The sequence below is a fragment of the Coregonus clupeaformis genome, chromosome 3 (assembly GCF_020615455.1).
Source record: "Coregonus clupeaformis isolate EN_2021a chromosome 3, ASM2061545v1, whole genome shotgun sequence".
In the NCBI taxonomy this organism is placed as follows: Eukaryota; Metazoa; Chordata; class Actinopteri; order Salmoniformes; family Salmonidae; genus Coregonus; species Coregonus clupeaformis.
Genome location: NC_059194.1, coordinates 25898375 through 25917892, shown reverse-complemented (window position 1 = coordinate 25917892; position 19518 = coordinate 25898375). Strand labels below are relative to the sequence as shown.

General features: G+C 42.6%; 1 protein-coding gene and 1 pseudogene across 2 annotated transcripts; one reads left to right on the top strand and one right to left on the bottom strand.

Moving 5' to 3' along the window:
• The first annotated feature begins 374 nt into the window (after positions 1 to 374).
• Positions 375 to 7119, top strand: stard14 (START domain containing 14). Of its 2 annotated transcripts, XM_041852615.1 has the most exons (7): positions 375 to 542; positions 662 to 872; positions 1292 to 1439; positions 1884 to 1987; positions 2363 to 2480; positions 2628 to 2680; positions 5753 to 7119. In XM_041852615.1, the coding sequence occupies exons 2-7, from the start codon at positions 687 to 689 to the stop codon at positions 5966 to 5968; spliced, it is 825 nt and encodes a 274-aa protein (XP_041708549.1). In that variant the 5' UTR covers positions 375 to 542; positions 662 to 686; the 3' UTR covers positions 5969 to 7119. The 2 variants fall into 2 exon arrangements, with proteins under 2 accessions (XP_041708549.1, XP_045065245.1); XM_045209310.1 differs by having other exon boundaries at positions 375 to 872.
• An 8645-nt stretch (positions 7120 to 15764) lies between these two features.
• On the bottom strand, positions 15765 to 18828 carry LOC121538304 (annotated as a pseudogene).
• Between the last annotated feature and the right edge of the window lie 690 nt (positions 18829 to 19518).

Here is a 19518-nt window from a genome sequence, read left to right as displayed (position 1 = left end):
TTTTTGCTGAGTTTATATTATCTTGTAATTTATATTTTACCTCTCTTTCATCCATTTCATATTGTATTGCAGGTCAAAGGTTATTAGCCCTAATGAATGGAATGTTGCCTAATCCATAGATGTATGGGCCTAATCATGCAATCCACAGTGTGTCAGTGAATGTAACCAACGGGCCAGTTTCTGTGCCACGAGGGCAAACATTTTTTGTTGTTGCATAAGATATTGTGCATTTAAACTTCGAGAGTGACTTTTTTGCCAAACAAAACTCTACTCATGACTTTATATTGTTTGCTGAAAGGGGCGTGGCCATGTTGGGAGGGGTGTAAAACTGCAGGTAAAGAACACCCTGCCCTGGACTTTATGTACGAAACACACATAGGGTGGCTAACATTAACATTATTCCCAATGTCAGCCAGCACAAGCGAGGAGTAGTTGGTCTCGACCACTCATTGCAAACCTAGGTGTGTGGAGCGCGGACTAGATTTTTCTAGATTCCGGAAACAGTGGCGTGAGGAGCTGTTCTGCGTTAGGCTGGAAACTGGGTAGGTAAGGAATCCAACACAAAAATCCAGGCCAACATCAATTCAGTGACTTTACTTGTAGCATTTCGATTTTTCTTTTGTTGTTCGTTAAGTAGGCTACCGCTTTTTCATTCATTCAGAAACATTTATTTTTGGATATAAATTATGTCTCGAGTTCTTTTGGGAATTATACCAGACGAGGCAGTCTTCGCAGACTTTAGAAGCCAAGCCTTGTCAACGGACAACTGGTACAGCAAATATGACAAGAACGGAATGGAGGTCTGGGTCGAGGTGGCCCCTGTAACATCCCCTCAAGGAAACAAAAACGTCCCAAAAGTTCACAAGATAAAGGTAAGGACACCTTGGCTTGACTCACCTGGTGTTTTGATACACTGTCTGTACTGTAAAACTAACAGTATGAAGTCATGGTCATGGATCAGTCGAGTTGTTTGACTAAAATATGTTTTTATTTTCAGTCAATTTAAACTTTAACTGATTTTTAAAAAATAGGGGCCTGCTGTAGTCCCTTGGAGACAGCATGACAGTTTTTCTGTTACACATCTGATTTTCCACCACAACCCTTTTGTTTTTGTGTGGCAACATTGTCACAAGAGCATCTAGGGCGTGTTTCCAACTTTCCATGACCATTGGTTTATCTGGTATCATGTTTTATTATAGTGAATACTCAATAGATAAGAGCAGATCTAGAGATGGAATTAATTTGTTATTTTACTCCAATAATCAATTTACTTTTGCTTTTTGTATTTCAGTGCAGAATGACCATAAAAGATGTGTCGGCCGCCACGATGTACGACGTCCTTCATGATGGACAGTATCGCAAGAAGTGGGACCCATCCATGTTGGAGAGCTTTGACATTGCCCGTCTCTCACCTAACGCCGATATGGGTTACTACTCATGTGAGTTCCTCTTATCTGCTAGAGTTAAGCGTGCTGTTCCACATTCCTCTCTGTTGTTTTGTCTCTTCTCTCAGTGCAAGAACCTGATGGGTCAACTTTACTAACGATTGACTTTAAACCACAGGTTCAAACATGACATGACCACAGGTGAAAATGTGCAGTAAATCTGGTATAAAATATCTTATTAACATTCAGTCCACTTTCCCCTTCCTTTAAGGAATCCCTTCCTCCATGGTACCCCTTCACAGTGTCTTCAGTTCAGACAAGGCATGAGTGACCTGTTTTGCAGACTGTATTTAGTCAACATGAGAGTCCAGTTGCTGCCTCTGTTGATCCTCTGAATCTTTGGCTACCCTGACATTGAGAGGCAGGGGGGGGGGTGTTTGTAAGTGAGAAATCTTTCCTCAAGTTGTTTTAAATTTGTTGTCCTGTTGTTGTTTTCAGGGCTGTGTCCGAAGCCACTGAAGAACAGAGATGTGGTGACGCTGCGTTCGTGGCAGGTGACGGACGACGAGTATGTGATCATTAACTACTCAGTCAAACACCCAGTATGTACGCCATGCACCTCCACCTCCTCTGTCTGTGGACTTTGGCTCTTCGCAACCATCCAGTGCATACATCAGTCTGTCTGCAGTTACTAGTAGTTACTGAATGTTACATCAGTGTACATATATGAGGACAATAGCTGACATTGACCATAGGAATGGTAGAGCAGAGACACATTGCAATAAAAACATAATTTCTCTATCCACATTAAAACCACATCATCATGTATAAAGTGTTTCTCTCTCAATATTTGCCTGGAACAGTATGGACGCAGCATATTACAAGGTTGTAACATTCATTTGTTTCTTGTCATTCACGTGGCTTCAGAGTATGCAAGTGATAACTTCTCCGCTGATTTGGTTATTATTTCTTCACAGAAATATCCTCCTAAAAAGGACCTTGTGAGAGCCATCTCCCTCCTGACTGGCTACCTGGTGAAGGCCACAGGACCCAATAGCTGCTCCTTTACCTACCTCTCACAGGCTGACCCCAAAGGTGAGACCCACCTTCCACTGACCTTTTTCAGATCCTATGCTTCAGTTGTCTTTTCTTTGTTGAAAGATATTTGATACAGAGTATGTTATACTACAGGTATGAAGAGTTGCAGTGATTATTGATTATTTGGATTATTCTGTATTTCAGGTTCTCTTCCAAAGTGGGTGGTGAACAAAGCATCTCAGGTTCTGGCTCCCAGGGTACGTGAATAACCTCAGACAACATTGTTATTAATCTCCCTTCGGCTAAAATCTTTAGCTTCTTTGTGTTTGACGACAGAGTTATAACTCGTTTTTAATTTGGCTCCAAAGCAACAGTCAGCCAATACATGAGTGTGTCTTAGAGCTACAGTGGTAATTATTGTCCTTGAACTAGATAGTAAAAGTGCGCGATCGAAGCACAGCGAATGTGGGTTTCAAGTCTCCTTAAATGACAATAGTAACCATAGAAACACACTGGAAGGTCCTGCTCAGCTTTTTGACAATGTAGTCTCTCAGGTAGAGCAACTGACTCTTACCGGCCCTGTAGAACTAGTTTTCCTGGTTTCACAGCATGTGCAGCGTGAAACTGTGTAGGGCAAGGTGTATCTTTGTGTGCGAAACCAAGATTGTGTGTGTGGCTCATAGCTGTGATTGAATGCAAACCTTGACCTACTGATTAATGATCAACAGCTGGCTGCTCTTCAAAAAGTCCCTTTGAATAGCACCCCACTTAAGCGCATTTTAATATAATGACATTATATAAGTTAGTAAAACACAAATTATGTACATGAAGTTGAAAGTATTCACAACCCTTGACTTTTTCCACATTTTGTTGTGTTCCAGCCTGAATTCAAAATTGATTTTCTTTTACACATTTACACACAATAACCCATAATGACAAAGTGAAAACATGTTTTTAGAAACTTTTGCACATTTATTGAAAGTTAAATACAGAAATATAATTTACATAAGTATTCACACCCCTGAGTTAATACTTTGTAGAAGCACCTTTGGCAGCAATTACAGCTCTGTCTTTCTGGGTAAATCTCTAAGAGCTTTCCACACCTGGATTACGTAACATTTGCCCATTATTCTTTCCCGAATTCTTCAAGCTCTGTCAAATTGGAACCAAATTGAATCAGGTTTTCCTCTAGGATTTTGCCTGTGCTTAGCTCCATTCCATTTATTTTTTTGTCCTGAAAAACTCCCCAGTCCTTAACAATTACAAGCACACCCATAACATGAGGCAGCCACCACTATGCTTAAAAATATGGAGAGTGGTACTCAGTATGGTGTTGTATTGGATTTGCCCCAAACATAACACGTTGTATTCAGGACAAAAAGTGAATTGCTTTGCCACATTTTTGTCAGTACTACTTTAGTGTCTTTTTGCAAACAGGATGCATGTTTTGTAAGATTTGTATTCTGTACAGGCTTCCTTCTTTTCTTTTCCTTCAATTAGGTTAGTATTGTGGAGTAAATACAATGTTGTTGATCCATCCTCAGTTTTCTCCTGTCACGGCCATAACTGTTTTAAAGTCACCATTGGCCTCATGGTGAAGTCCCTGAGCGGTTTCCTTCCTCTCCGGCAACTCCGTTAGGAAGGATGCCTGTAGCTTTGTAGTGACTGGGTGTATTTGTACACCTTTCAAAGTGTAATTAATAACTTCACCATGCTCAAAAGGGATATTCTATGTCTGCTTTTTTTTTTAAAACCCATCTACCAATAGGTGCCCTTCTTTGCGAGGCATCGGAAAACCTTCCTAGTCTTTGTGGTTGAATCTGTGTTTGAAATTCACAGCTCGACTGAGGGACCTTACAGATAATTGTGTGTGTGGGGTACAGAGATGAGGTAGTCATTCAAAAATCATATTAAACACTATTATTGCTCACAGAGTGAGTCCATGCAACTTATTCAGTGGTGGAAAAAGTACCCAATTGTCATACTTGAGTAAAAGTAAAGATACCTTAATAGAAAATGACTCAAGTAAAAGTGAAAGTCACCCAGTAAAATACTACTTGAGTAAAAGTCTAAATGTATCTGGTTTTAAATATACTTAAGTATCTAAAGTAAATGTAATTACGAAAATACACTTATGTATTGAAAGTAAAAGTATAAATAAGTTCAAATTACTTATATTAAGCAAACCAGATGGCACAGTTTTCTTGTTTTTTTATTTATGGATAGCCAGGGGCACACCAACACATTTAGACATAATTTACAAATGAAGCATTTGTGTTTAGTGAGTCCGCCAGATCAGAGGCAGTAGGGATGACCAGGGATGAACTGGACCATTTTCCTGTCCTGCTACGCATTCAAAATGTAACAAGTACTTTTGGCTGTCAGGGAAAATGTATGGAGTAAAAAGTACATTATTTTCTTTAGGAATGTAATTAAATAAAAGTAAGTTGTCAAAAAATATAAATAGTAAAGTACAGATACCCCCCCAAAATACTTAAGTAGTACTTTAAAGTATGTTTACTTAAGTACTTTACTCCTGAACTTATTTAGGCTTACCATAACAAAGGGGTTGAATACTTATTGATTCATGACATTTCAGCTTTTCAGTTATAATCAATTTGTTAAAGAAAATCTAAAAACATAATTCCACTTTGACATTGTGGTATTGTGTGTAGGCCAGCACAACAGCCTGAATACTTTCTGGGGTGTGAATACTTTCTGAAGGCACTGTGTATACAAAACATTAAGAACACCTGCTCTTTCCATGACATAGACTGACCAGGTGAAAGCTATTATCCTTTATTGATGTCACTTGTTAAATCCACTTCAATCAGTGTAGATGAAGGGGAGACAGGTTAAAGAAGGATTTTTAAGACTTGAGACAATTGAGCCATGGATTGTGTGTGTGTGCCATTCAGAGGGTGAATGGGCAAGAAAAAATATTTGAGTGCCTTTGAACGGGTTATGGTAGTAGGTGCCAGGAGCACCGGTTTGTGTCAAGAACTGCAATGCTGCTGGGTTTTTCACGCTCAACAGTTTCCCAGGTGTATCAAGAATGGTCCACCACCCAAAGGACATCCAGACAACTTTACACAACTGTGGTAAGCATTGGAGTCAACATGGGCCAGCATCCCTGTGGAACGCTTTCGACACCTTGTAGAGGGGGGTGCAACTCAATATTAGGAAGGTGTTGTTAATGTTTTGTACACTCACTGTACATGTATATGCCTCTGGGCAGAACTGTCAAAAAGTGCAGTAAATGAAGGGAATGGGAAAAACTAGGCTGGGGCTCAGCTCTATGTCTCTGACGCCCTCCTCTCTCCCTGCAGGTGCTGAAGTGTGTGCACAAGGCTGGCCAGAGCTACCCCGAGTGGAAGAAGCAGAACTCTCCGGATCAGAAGCCCTGGTTGTACCCAGAGCAGAGCACCCTGCCCATGATGGACCCATCTGAGCTGGCCATCCAGCGGGCGGACTCTCTGGAGAACGTTGACGAGAGCACCCAGCTGGACATTCAGGAGAGCGACAAGGCAGAGGATAGCAGCTGAGCACATCTGTCAGAGGGGATGAAACCGAGCCAAGAGAGGACGGATGGACATGCTCACGCAGACCTCAAGACTCAAGTCTTCGGCACTTGATCTCAATCTTTAAAGTCTCCGATCTACCCCCAATTTATGTTGTATTTATCCAGTTTTTGTCTTTATGGATGATCGAGATAATTAACTGTTTACATCTGTTTGGTCTTATGAAGCGGAACATCATACCAACGAGTGGCAATTCTGGTTCATCCACTCCACTTGAACTGAACTGATAATGATTTGCCAACTAACTGTGCCAACTCCAGACAGTGCACTGGCAGAAGAAGTGTTTGATAGTAGGACCTGGTTGTTGATTGTTACATGCAGCTACTTTTAGAAACACCAGCAGCATCAGCTCTTTTTATATTATCAGCCAAGCTTTATAGTCTGATACAATTTCATATTAAGTTTGGAATAATTCAGAACAAAGTTGAAGAATAGCCAGGATTGGCTGTTTGATATCCTGAGTATAAATGAAAGTCAAGAGGGTTTTTTGTATGTTCTGTTTAAAAAAAAAAAAACATTTTATGGGAAACGTATTTATTGAGCTACATTGTATAGACTTGACTATTCTCCTGATTAACATGCACATGGTAGCCAAGAGTATGGTTCACCCTCCACATGGATAGACAGAGTGCCTTGTCATTCTGTGGGTTCTCATATCGATATTTATTGAAATGTTGTGCAATCTGGGAGGGCGTCAATGGAGTTAATACCATTGCTAGTTATGTATGCCTTGGTGGTTATGTATGCCTTGGTGGTTATGTATGCCTTGGTGGTTATGTATACCTTGGTCTTACTGTAGGCACTGAATAAAGGATCCAATGGTGACTTCATTCAATGGAAATCTTTTGAGTAATATCACACTTAGTATTTTATCAAATGAGTTATTAATTTAAGTGAATTGTACGATAGATTTTTGTGTTATTACCTGAAGATTGGAATTGCCGTCAGAGATCTTACCCCTTTAAAGTGTATTTATTTTCATAAAACTACTTTCAAATAATGTCATGACAGATCAAGCTAGGATCTTGAAGTTAGCCTTGCAAACTGAGCTGTTGAACCCGACTTTGAAGACATGATTGTATTTTAAAAATATATATATAAATCTCAAGATATGGTTCACGTGTACGTGTGTAATTACTTTGATTTGCTTTGTCAGTCAGGATGTCTTTATGGTGAGTCAGTCAACAAACTCAAAGTGGAACAATTAGTTAATCTACTGTAGTGTCACTGGAGCAAAATAAGGCCTGTTTTTCTAAGGGGAGGGTTGGTGTTATCAGGGCAACTGCATGTGTAGAATGGTCTGATTAGCCTACATGTTGAGTCGGCTTCTGTACCCATGTAGTAATGATTCTTTCATTGAAGAAAGCATATCAAATAAGGTTACTGGGAAACTTGAGAAGATTGATTACTGGGAAGATAAAGAGATTAAATGTTATTTTTATTTAGTGTTCTACAAGACCATGATCTATGAAGTGGGTCAGGACAGAAAGAGTATCCTGACTCCATCTTTACAGTCATTAATGGACACAACAGTGATTTAGAGTCACTATCCCATCTATTTCAGACACGTTAAAACAGATTTGGAACACATTCCATGGTGACATTTTATAAGCGAGGGACCATGAACTGTGGCACAGAACACAAAATGTGATTTTGTTTCATGTAGTGAGCTTCATACAAGGCAGTTGCTGTCGCCATAGTTGAATGAGGGATGTTGGCACCTTAATAGTCGACCGGTTATGTGAAATATAATTTAAGGTAGTTAATAACTAATAATTAGTAGTCTGTGAAAAAATGCCTGCATCTTAGATAACCTCTAAACATTTCATATTACATTTCCTAAATATTATACACAGTATGAAGGCATTATCAGGTCCTTAGTGCATTATATTGCAAATGTTTTTATTGGTTTTTAAAAGTAGACAGAGAACATAATTTACAGTAACAGAACATATACAGCAACAGGTTACATTGATACTATCCTATGCAACAGCTGTCGGACAGTAAAAAAAATATACTATATAAGTAAGTATATGGATGTAAATATAAATAATACATAAAAAAAAGGATATGGGGGGGTTGCAGAGGCTACATTAAGTTCTCAGTAGCTCAAAGTAGTCGCGAAATGGCTGCCAGACCTTATAAAACTTTTGAGAGGAGCCACGGGTGGAATATTTTAGCTTCTCAAGTTTAAGATGGGCCATTACATCCCTAACCCAGTGAGATACTCCGCCAACCCAGTTTCAGATGGGCCATAACATTCCTACCCCAGTTTAACATGGGCCATAACATCCCTAACCCAGTTTCAGATGGGCCATAACATCCCTAACCCAGTTTCAGGTGGGCCATAACATCCCTAACCCAGTTTCAGATGGGCCATAACATCCCTAATCCAGTTTCAGATGGGCCATAACATCCCTAACCCAGTTTCAGATGGGCCATAACATCCCTAACCCAGTTTCAGATGGGCCATAACATCCCTAACCCAGTTTCAGATGGGCCATAACATCCCTAACCCAGTTTCAGATGGGCCATAACATCCCTAACCCAGTTTCAGATGGGCCATAACATCCCTAACCCAGTTTCAGATGGGCCATAACATCCCTAACCCAGTTTCAGATGGGCCATAACATCCCTAACCCAGTTTCAGATGGGCCATAACATCCCTAACCCAGTGTAAGAGGGGCCATAACATCCCTAACCCAGTGTAAGAGGGGCCATAACATCCCTAACCCAGTTTTAGATGGGCCATAACATCCCTAACCCAGTGTAAGAGGGGCCATAACATCCCTAACCCAGTGTAAGAGGGGCCATAACATCCCTAACCCAGTGTAAGAGGGGCCATAACATCCCTAACCCAGTGTAAGAGGGGCCATAACATCCCTAACCCAGTGTAAGAGGGGCCATAACATCCCTAACCCAGTGTAAGAGGGGCCATAACATCCCTAACCCAGTGTAAGAGGGGCCATAACATCCCTAACCCAGTGTAAGAGGGGCCATAACATCCCTAACCCAGTGTAAGAGGGGCCATAACATCCCTAACCCAGTGTAAGAGGGGCCATAACATCCCTAACCCAGTGTAAGAGGGGCCATAACATCCCTAACCCAGTGTAAGATGGGCCATAACATCCCTAACCCAGTTTCAGATGGGCCATAACATCCCTAACCCAGTGTAAGAGGGGCCATAACATCCCTAACCCAGTTTCAGATGGGCCATAACATCCCTAACCCAGTGTAAGAGGGGCCATAACATCCCTAACCCAGTGTAAGATGGGCCATAACATCCCTAACCCAGTTTCAGATGGGCCATAACATCCCTAACCCAGTGTAAGATGGGCCATAACATCCCTAACCCAGTTTCAGATGGGCCATAACATCCCTAACCCAGTGTAAGAGGGGCCATAACATCCCTAACCCAGTGTAAGAGGGGCCATAACACCCCTAACCCAGTGTAAGAGGGGCCATAACATCCCTAACCCAGTCATGTGATGGCAGTGTATCTGACTTCCACTCAAAATGAAGTGGGCGGGCCAGAAGGCTATGGCCTCTGCTTGGGTGTTACAGAAAGTAAGCCCTTCGGGGCCTACCCCGAAAATAGCGACAGAGGGATCTGGGGCAATTTCCTTATTGCATATACAGAGGAAGTCTCAAAGATAAAGGACCAGAATGGAACTAGCGTCGGCATGACCAGTGCATATGATACAGAATGCCTGATGGCATCTAGAGCAGTTTGGGTCTATATCGGGATACAATCTGGCAAGTCTACTCCTGCAAAAGTGTAGGCGATTAAATACTTTAAAACTGTAGTAACCCATGTCTCATGCAGATAGATAAATGTATCCTGTCAATTGCAGAATGCCAGGTGATATCGGAGATCTCGCTTCCAAACTCTTCCTCCTATGAATGCTTTACATGGTCAAGTGGGGCATGCAATATTCTGAATAATGTCATACAGCATCAAAATGTGTCCCTTTACATAGGGATCCAGGTTCAAACATTCATCAAGCCAGCTAGTGGGTGGGAGAGATGGGAAAGAGGGGAACATCTTTTTTGTAAAGTTGTGAATCTGCAGGTACCTGAAGAAGTGTATCTGGGGTATACTGTGCACTCTAACTAGATGTTCAAAGGGGATAAATACACAGTCATGGAAAAGGTATTTTACACTCTTCAATCCTTTCTGAAACCATAGCTGGAAGGCTGTGTCTATGAAGGAGGGCGTGAAGAGTGGGTTGGAAATAAAAGGCATGGATGAGATAGCTTGTCTATGTCCAAAGTGGATCCTAAACTGAAACCATATCCTGAGTGAGCTTTTCACAATAGGGTTGTTTGAGTGATATTGTTTGCTCAATGGTAGGGGGGAACAGACTAAGGAAACTGGGGATGATGTTTGACATGAGTGCTTTTCCATAAGGGACCACACCAGTCCTTCCCCTTTAAGAATGTAGCGACCCGAAAGGTTATCTTGTGAATATTGGCAGCCCAGTAGTAATGGAGGAAATTGGGTAGGGCAAGACGCCCCTCTCCTTTCTGTCTTTCCAAAAACGCTTTATGCAACTGTGTAATCTTTTTATTCCAAATGAAAGTAGATCACAGGTTGTTGGTGGCACCTTAATTGGGAAGGACGGGCTTGTGGTAATGGCTGGAGCGGAATTAGTGGAATGGTATCAAATACATCAAACATATGGTTTCCAGGTGTTTGATGCTATTCCATACGCTCCGTTCCAACTATTATTATGAGCTGTCCTCCCCTCAGCAGCCTCCACTGAAGTAGATACTGTATATGTCTATCCAGTTCTTTAAAAAAATATTTTGCTATAAAAGATGGGAATTGTTTGAAACAGATATGGGAATCTTGGCATGATGACCATCTTGACCGAGTTGACTCTGCCAGCGAGTGATATAGGGAGTGTCTGCCAGCGAGTGATATAGGGAGTGTCTGCCAGCGAGTGATATAGGGAGTGTCTGCCAGCGAGTGATATAGGGAGTGTCAGCCAGCGAGTGATATAGGGAGTGTCTGCCAGCGATTAAGGTCCTGCTTAGCCTTCGCCAAGGCTGGCTTGAAATTAAAATTGAACAGGTCTTTGAATTTCCGAGTCCCACAGACCCCTAAATAAGTATTGGGAGCTACCGTGAAAGGAAATCAATTCAAAGATAGATCTATTGCTTGCTTATCAATCGGAAAGAGTACGCTTTTTGTGAAGTTGATTTTGTAACCTGAAACATTGCCAAATCTGGAGATTCTATCGAGAGTGATTGGGTTAGAAGTGATGGGGTCTGTGATACACAGTAGGAGGTCGTCAGCATACAGAGACAGTTTGTGGACCTGCCCTCCTCAACTTATACCCGTCATCCCTGCACTGCCTCTCAGGGAGATGACTATGGGTTTGATGGCTATATCAAATAGGAGAGGACTCAGCGAACAGCCCTGCCGATTTCCTCTATGCGGGGAGAAATATTGTGAAAGGGTGCTGTTAGTACGAACAGATGCTTGAGGAGCTGAATACAGGGCCTTTATCCACGAGACAAAAGTAGGGTCAAATCCAAATCTTTCAAGTGCAGTAAGAAGGTATTCAAATTCAATACGGTCAAAGGCCTTCTGAGCATCCAGAGAGATCAGTGCTTCTGGAGTGGGGGAAGAATTTGGTGAGTAAAGAATATTGAATAAGCACCGTAGGTTACCGAATGAATGTCTGCCCGTGATAAAGCCTCTCTGATCGGGTTGTATTATTGTAGGCATAACCGCTTCTAATCGGATAGCCAGAGCCTTAGTAAGTATCTTATGGTCACAGCAAAGCAGGCTAACAGGGTCTTTCCCCTTTTTCAGGAGGACTGATATTACAGCATAGACGTCACATAATAAGTGTGTCAGCTTAGAAGATAATCTTTTGTAAAACTCAATTGGGTAACCATCGGGACCCGGGGCCTTACCGCCTTTCATTGATTTTATTGCCCGGTCAATCTTTGCTACAGAGTAGGGCTTCTCAAGATCTGATTAGTTTTCCAGAGCTAGTGCAGGAATCAAAAGGTTGTAAAAACAAATGTGTGTGGTTAGAGAGCTATCATTTGCTTCTGATGAGTAAAGGTCCTCGTAGAAATCTTTGTATTGACAATTAATACACTTTTGGTCTGAGGTGGTCACACCTGCTGAGGTTGTGATTTCAGGTATTAGGCCAGAAGCTGCCGATTGCCTCAGTTGATAGCAAAGAAGTTTACTGGCCGGTTCTCCATATTCACATTGTTTTCGTCTGGATTTTAAGTGGAGGTCCTCTGCTAAACCGGTCGAAAGAGTATTAAATTCAGTCTGTAATGTGATTCTCTCCTTATAGAGGTCTGCAGATGGTGTGGTTGATTGCTTCTGATCAATGTCCTTTATAAGGTTAGTCAATTCTGTAAGACGCGCCTACCTCCTCTTATTCACGCCAGCATTATATGATATGATCTGGCCATGTAGGTATGCTTTCAGCGCTTCACATAGGGTGCACATACTTGTCTCAAGGAAAAAATCTATTTGGCCCGATATCCGTGTTCAATTCTTCCGTGACGTGGATTGAGTCACCAAGTGCGTTGTGGGAGAACGTTATCAGGAAAACACAATACCATTACCACTGGGCTGTGGTCTGAGATGACAATCCCCTCATAATCAGTGGACTTTAGTATCAAGAGCAACTTGTTGTCTAGGAGGAAAAGATCAATTATGGAATACGTCCGATGGACTGGGGGAAAAGAAAGATTATTGTTTATATGTAGGATTTATTTATCTCCAGGGCTCTGTTACACCATATGCCTGGTTAAACGAATGAATAACACGTGCTGATTTAGAAAGGGACCCTGATATCGCTTTATAGCGGTCTAATGTGGGGTGCAGGACACAGTTAAAATCCCCCGCTAGTACTGTATAAGTTGGTGAGTGTTCAGATCTGGGAGGAGTGAGAAAAACTCTCAGAAAAACTGGTAATTGTCCCAATTACATTTACATTTTAGTCATTTAGCAGACGCTCTTATCCAGAGCGACTTACAGGAGCAATTAGGGTTAAGTGCCTTGCTCAAGGGCACATCGACAGATTTTTCACCTAGTCGGCTAGGGGATTAGAACCAGCGACCTTTCGGTTACTGGCACAACGCTCTTAACCACTAAGCTACCTGCCGATAAATAAAGCTACCAGCATAAATACTGGCTAATACAACTGGCATGTTGAATAGTTTGCCCTGCACAATACGGCCATTTTTGTCCAATATAACCTTTTATTCTACAAACTAAACATCTCTATGAATCAAAATATCAGAGCCACAGCATTTAGCATGAAACTTGGAATGGAATATCTGTGAGAATCCTCCCCGTTTGAGTCTAGAATGATCCGTCATGCGTAGATGTGTTTCCTGGAAATACACTATATCCACCTTTAATTTCTGTAAATGGGCAAATACCCTTTTTAATTTGACTGGGTGGTTCAAACCGCGCAGGTTCCAACTTTAGTTTAGTTGCTGCACTGCCTAGTCTATTTGGCAATGCCATAGTTAAGAGTAAGGCTATGCAAAACCTTTGAAAACCTCTGCAAGGGGGACAGGGAGGTGGGGAGGGGCAGAAAACAACAAAATAGAAGAAAATAAGAAAAGTAATATCCATTCACATTGAGAACTAGAAGAACCCAGTGCTGACCTCTCCCCAAACGACAGGCTGCACTAACCCCTAGCACACACTTACACCCTGCACTAACCCCTAGCACACACTTACACCCTGCTCTAACCCCTAGCACACACTTACACCCTGCACTAACCCCTAGCACACACTTACACCCTGCTCTAACCCCTAGCACACACTTACACCCTGCACTAACCCCTAGCACACACTTACACCCTGCTCTAACCCCTAGCACACACTTACACCCTGCACTAACCCCTAGCACACACTTACACCCTGCACTAACCCCTAGCACACACTTACACCCTGCACTAACCCCTAGCACACACTTACACCCTGCACTAACCCCTAGCACACACTTACACCCTGCTCTAACCCCTAGCACACACTTACCGATAACCGCCTACCTAGCGAGACTGAGCCTCACCAGAACGTGTCGTCCCGCCCCCCCCCAAAAAATATATATTTTAACAGTGATCAGTAACTTCTTGCCATGTAGCGTAGCATACAACCTTCAAATGTAAATGTAAATGTAACTTATAGTATCTGAGCCCAAGACTAAATATCTCAGTGTGGTTACCCTGGTTACTTTGGTGTTCTGTAACACTTCAATTATGTTGATTCATTTAATATAACCTCTAATTATTCAGTCAGCAGGCCATTAAAAGGAAATAAAACACCCTCTAAAATAACAAGAGCGAACAGATTTTTGTACATAATGTAATGTGCCGCAATACACAATAGCCCCTTTCAAATCACACAAATCAACCCCCTCTTATTGCTAAAATAACAGGACTACGCAGGTCAATAATAATTCCTTTAACTTGTCTGTCCTCTAGTGGATTTTGTTGGTATGACATGTACTGACGTAAATGTTTATACTTTGGTGCATTATAAATATTTTTGGAATATCATTACACTGTTCTCATATATAAGCACACACACTAGGGGTAACCAGTTTAGCACTTAGTATTCACATTGTTCTGGTCAGAGGTGAGTGAAAGCAGATAGGTTAATTAAAAACAAAAACAAAAAATCACAAGGACTGCAAGCTTTAGTCCAGTCCATCACTCAATCCCTTTATGGCATTTTCAGTGATGAGAACTTCCTTAAGAATATGTCCCTCTGACATGCACTTCAGTTTATGTAGTTTGCATATCAGAGTACTGTAAATAATCTATATAATTTACACACCATAATGCTCCAGGGCTCTTGCATATAAGAGAAGCACTAGTGTGTCTCCCAACCCATACTAATTCCTGCTCTTTAAGTATGTTAGCATCAACACTAGAGAAAACAGTTTATCTTCAGTGCATGACTCGCTGTGTGAATGAGTGAACACCTGATATAACTAAATTCTTCCAGCATCTGAAGCAGTGTGCATCGTTTTGTATGTGGAGGAAGAGAGGGGGAATGTAAAGTCTTTATGTGGTCCTGGATGTAAGTGTGAAAGGACCAGATAGTCATTAGGGCGTTCATCCTTAGCTTGAAACGGAGGACGGGGGCTGTAGTCTATGGGAAGAGAAATCTATCCACCAAGGACGTCTACTCCTATGAGACTGACACACTGAGTACGTTTATATGCACATTAATAATTCTATATTCAACTGATTATGACAGAAGGCCGAATATGGCATTAGTCATGTATTCACATTGTTACTTTGCTTATCTTAAATCGACGTACGGTCATAATCAAAGTAAGCACATGCCAATTAAAACACCTGGGTTTCTGAGCAATCTTTCTAATTATTAGGACATGTAAACAGCTTAATCAGCGTTCCAGCTGTGTATTTGATCTGTGCATGTGCCAGCAACGGTAGCACAAGCTTTCCTCTTATGTGTGAGTGAAGTGAGTTCAGAAAAACTGAAAGTATTCATCTTAGAAAACGTTTTCACATACACAAACTTTATATATGCGAACTCCGAATCAAATAGTCTTTGCAACAATTACATGGTCACTGTGGTAGAACGTTTTATTTTGATTGGCGATTTTCTGCATTTATCAAAAGTCCCATCAGGTAGCCTGATCGTTCTTCTTGCAAAGCATGTAAACGTTTTAAACGAACTATTATATTAACCATGCTCACTGTTTCTCACTCTCCCGGGGAACTCTTCTGTCACCTAGTCCACAGTCCTCTCCTTCGGTCTCTGGTAGTCTATGGGGAAACAGGGAGTTACATAACAACCATTAAAAAAAACTTCACAGGTTGCAAAGGTGACGACATAAGGCATAAAGCAATAATGGCACCAGATACAATTTAGGCACTTTCTTAATATTAAATGGCGGAGCAGGTGAAAGCAACGCTTACTGTAGGGAAAGAAGCGCACCTTCGTCAGAATCTCCCTGGCAGTCTTCAGAATCTCTACAGCCTGAGAGGAGAACAAACAATTTCTATGAGAAATGTATGCCGAAAACGATTAACCTTTTTTTTTTTTTTTTTTACACAAGTTAGTGTTGAGGTTAAAAATGAAGTAATGAGATTTATCAAGAGGTATAGTGTTGTGTGTATAGTGTTGTATGGTCTACAGTACATCCCTGATCCTCGAGTGCGCTATGTCCTGGAAGTCCACCTCATTGACAGACTGCACCTGATCTCCCTCCTGGAGCCCTGCCCTGTGGGCGTCCGAATCTAGGACCACCTAGCAACATACACACAAAGAGATTAAGGAGAAGGGAGATTACTGACAAAATGAAAAAGCAAAAACATATCTTTAAAAAAATGGAAAGTGTCTGAGAAGCAGTTGATTGGGCAGTTGCACCAGCCTCTCTCTCTCACACACACACACATACATAGCTGTGCCCCTGGAGGTTTCTTCAACATGATGGTGCGTGGCAGGAACTGGGTCAGCTCATTGTTGTAGTCAGGATGGTGGATCTGCTACACATACAGACAGGACACAGAGGGAACATCATTGTTGTAGTCAGGATGGTGGATCTGCTACACATACAGACAGGACACAGAGGGAACATCATTGTTGTAGTCAGGATGGTGGATCTGCTACACATACAGACAGGACACAGAGGGAACATCATTGTTGTAGTCAGGATGGTGGATCTGCTACACATACAGACAGGACACAGAGGGAACATCATTGTTGTAGTCAGGATGGTGGATCTGCTACACATACAGACAGGACACAGAGGGAACATCATTGTTGTAGTCAGGATGGTGGATCTGCTACACATACAGACAGGACACAGAGGGAACATCATTGTTGTAGTCAGGATGGTGGATCTGCTACACATACAGACAGGACACAGAGGGAACATCATTGTTGTAGTCAGGATGGTGGATCTGCTACACATACAGACAGGACACAGAGGGAACATCATTGTTGTAGTCAGGATGGTGGATCTGCTACACATACAGACAGGACACAGAGGGAACTTCATTGTTGTAGTCAGGATGGTGGATCTGCTACACATACAGACAGGACACAGAGGGAACATCATTGTTGTAGTCAGGATGGTGGATCTGCTACACATACAGACAGGACACAGAGGGAACATCATTGTTGTAGTCAGGATGGTGGATCTGCTACACATACAGACAGGACACAGAGGGAACATCATTGTTGTAGTCAGGATGGTGGATCTGCTACACATACAGACAGGACACAGAGGGAACATCATTGTTGTAGTCAGGATGGTGGATCTGCTACACATACAGACAGGACACAGAGGGAACATCATTGTTGTAGTCAGGATGGTGGATCTGCTACACATACAGACAGGACACAGAGGGAACATCATTGTTGTAGTCAGGATGGTGGATCTGCTACACATACAGACAGGACACAGAGGGAACATCATTGTTGTAGTCAGGATGGTGGATCTGCTACACATACAGACAGGACACAGAGGGAACATCATTGTTGTAGTCAGGATGGTGGATCTGCTACACATACAGACAGGACACAGAGGGAACATCATTGTTGTAGTCAGGATGGTGGATCTGCTACACATACAGACAGGACACAGAGGGAACATCATTGTTGTAGTCAGGATGGTGGATCTGCTACACATACAGACAGGACACAGAGGGAACATCATTGTTGTAGTCAGGATGGTGGATCTGCTACACATACAGACAGGACACAGAGGGAACATCATTGTTGTAGTCAGGATGGTGGATCTGCTACACATACAGACAGGACACAGAGGGAACATCATTGTTGTAGTCAGGATGGTGGATCTGCTACACATACAGACAGGACACAGAGGGAACATCATTGTTGTAGTCAGGATGGTGGATCTGCTACACATACAGACAGGACACAGAGGGAACATCATTGTTGTAGTCAGGATGGTGGATCTGCTACACATACAGACAGGACACAGAGGGAACATCATTGTTGTAGTCAGGATGGTGGATCTGCTACACATACAGACAGGACACAGAGGGAACATCATTGTTGTAGTCAGGATGGTGGATCTGCTACACATACAGACAGGACACAGAGGGAACATCATTGTTGTAGTCAGGATGGTGGATCTGCTACACATACAGACAGGACACAGAGGGAACATCATTGTTGTAGTCAGGATGGTGGATCTGCTACACATACAGACAGGACACAGAGGGAACATCATTGTTGTAGTCAGGATGGTGGATCTGCTACACATACAGACAGGACACAGAGGGAACATCATTGTTGTAGTCAGGATGGTGGATCTGCTACACATACAGACAGGACACAGAGGGAACATCATTGTTGTAGTCAGGATGGTGGATCTGCTACACATACAGACAGGACACAGAGGGAACATCATTGTTGTAGTCAGGATGGTGGATCTGCTACACATACAGACAGGACACAGAGGGAACATCATTGTTGTAGTCAGGATGGTGGATCTGCTACACATACAGACAGGACACAGAGGGAACATCATTGTTGTAGTCAGGATGGTGGATCTGCTACACATACAGACAGGACACAGAGGGAACATCATTGTTGTAGTCAGGATGGTGGATCTGCTACACATACAGACAGGACACAGAGGGAACATCATTGAAGATCTGAGGTGGCAGTGAACTAGACTGGCTGTTGACAGTGTTATGACAGGGTATGGATGTAATCTCAGGCTCATACCTCCTGAGGGGCTATCCATGCTGGGGGACTCATAGGAAGGCAGAAAGACCACTGGGAGTTGGTAGTCATCATATGGGATCTTTTGGTCCATGGTTTCAAAACCTATTGGTTAAAAAAAGACATAGGCAATGATAATTTCTGCATGCAACAGTCTCTCCAAAACAAAATGAATGACCTTCTTGATCCAAACCAGTCAGGTTTCAAGACTGGTCATTCAACTGAGACTGCTCTTCTCTGTGTCACAGAGGCTCGCCGCACTGCTAAAGCTAACTCTCTCTCCTCTGCTCTCGTCCTTCTAGACCTATCTGCTGCCTTTGATACTGTGAACCATCAGATCCTCCTCTCCACCCTCTCCGAGTTGGGCATCTCCGGCGCGGCTCACTCTTGGATTGCGTCCTACCTGACAGGTCGCTCCTACCAGGTGGCGCGGCGAGAATCTGTCTCCGCACCACGTGCTCTCACCACTGGTGTCCCCCAGGGCTCAGTTCTAGGCCCTCTCCTATTCTCGCTATACACCAAGTCACTTGGCTCTGTCATATCCTCACATGGCCTTTCCTATCATTGCTACGCAGACGACACACAATTAATCTTCTCCTTTCCCCCTTCTGATAACCAGGTGGCGAATCGCATCTCTGCATGTCTGGCAGACATATCAGTGTGGATGACAGATCACCACCTCAAGCTGAACCTCGGCAAGACGGAGCTGCTCTTCCTCCCGGGGAAGGACTGCCCGTTCCATGATCTCGCCATCACGGTTGACATATCCGTTGTGTCCTCCTCC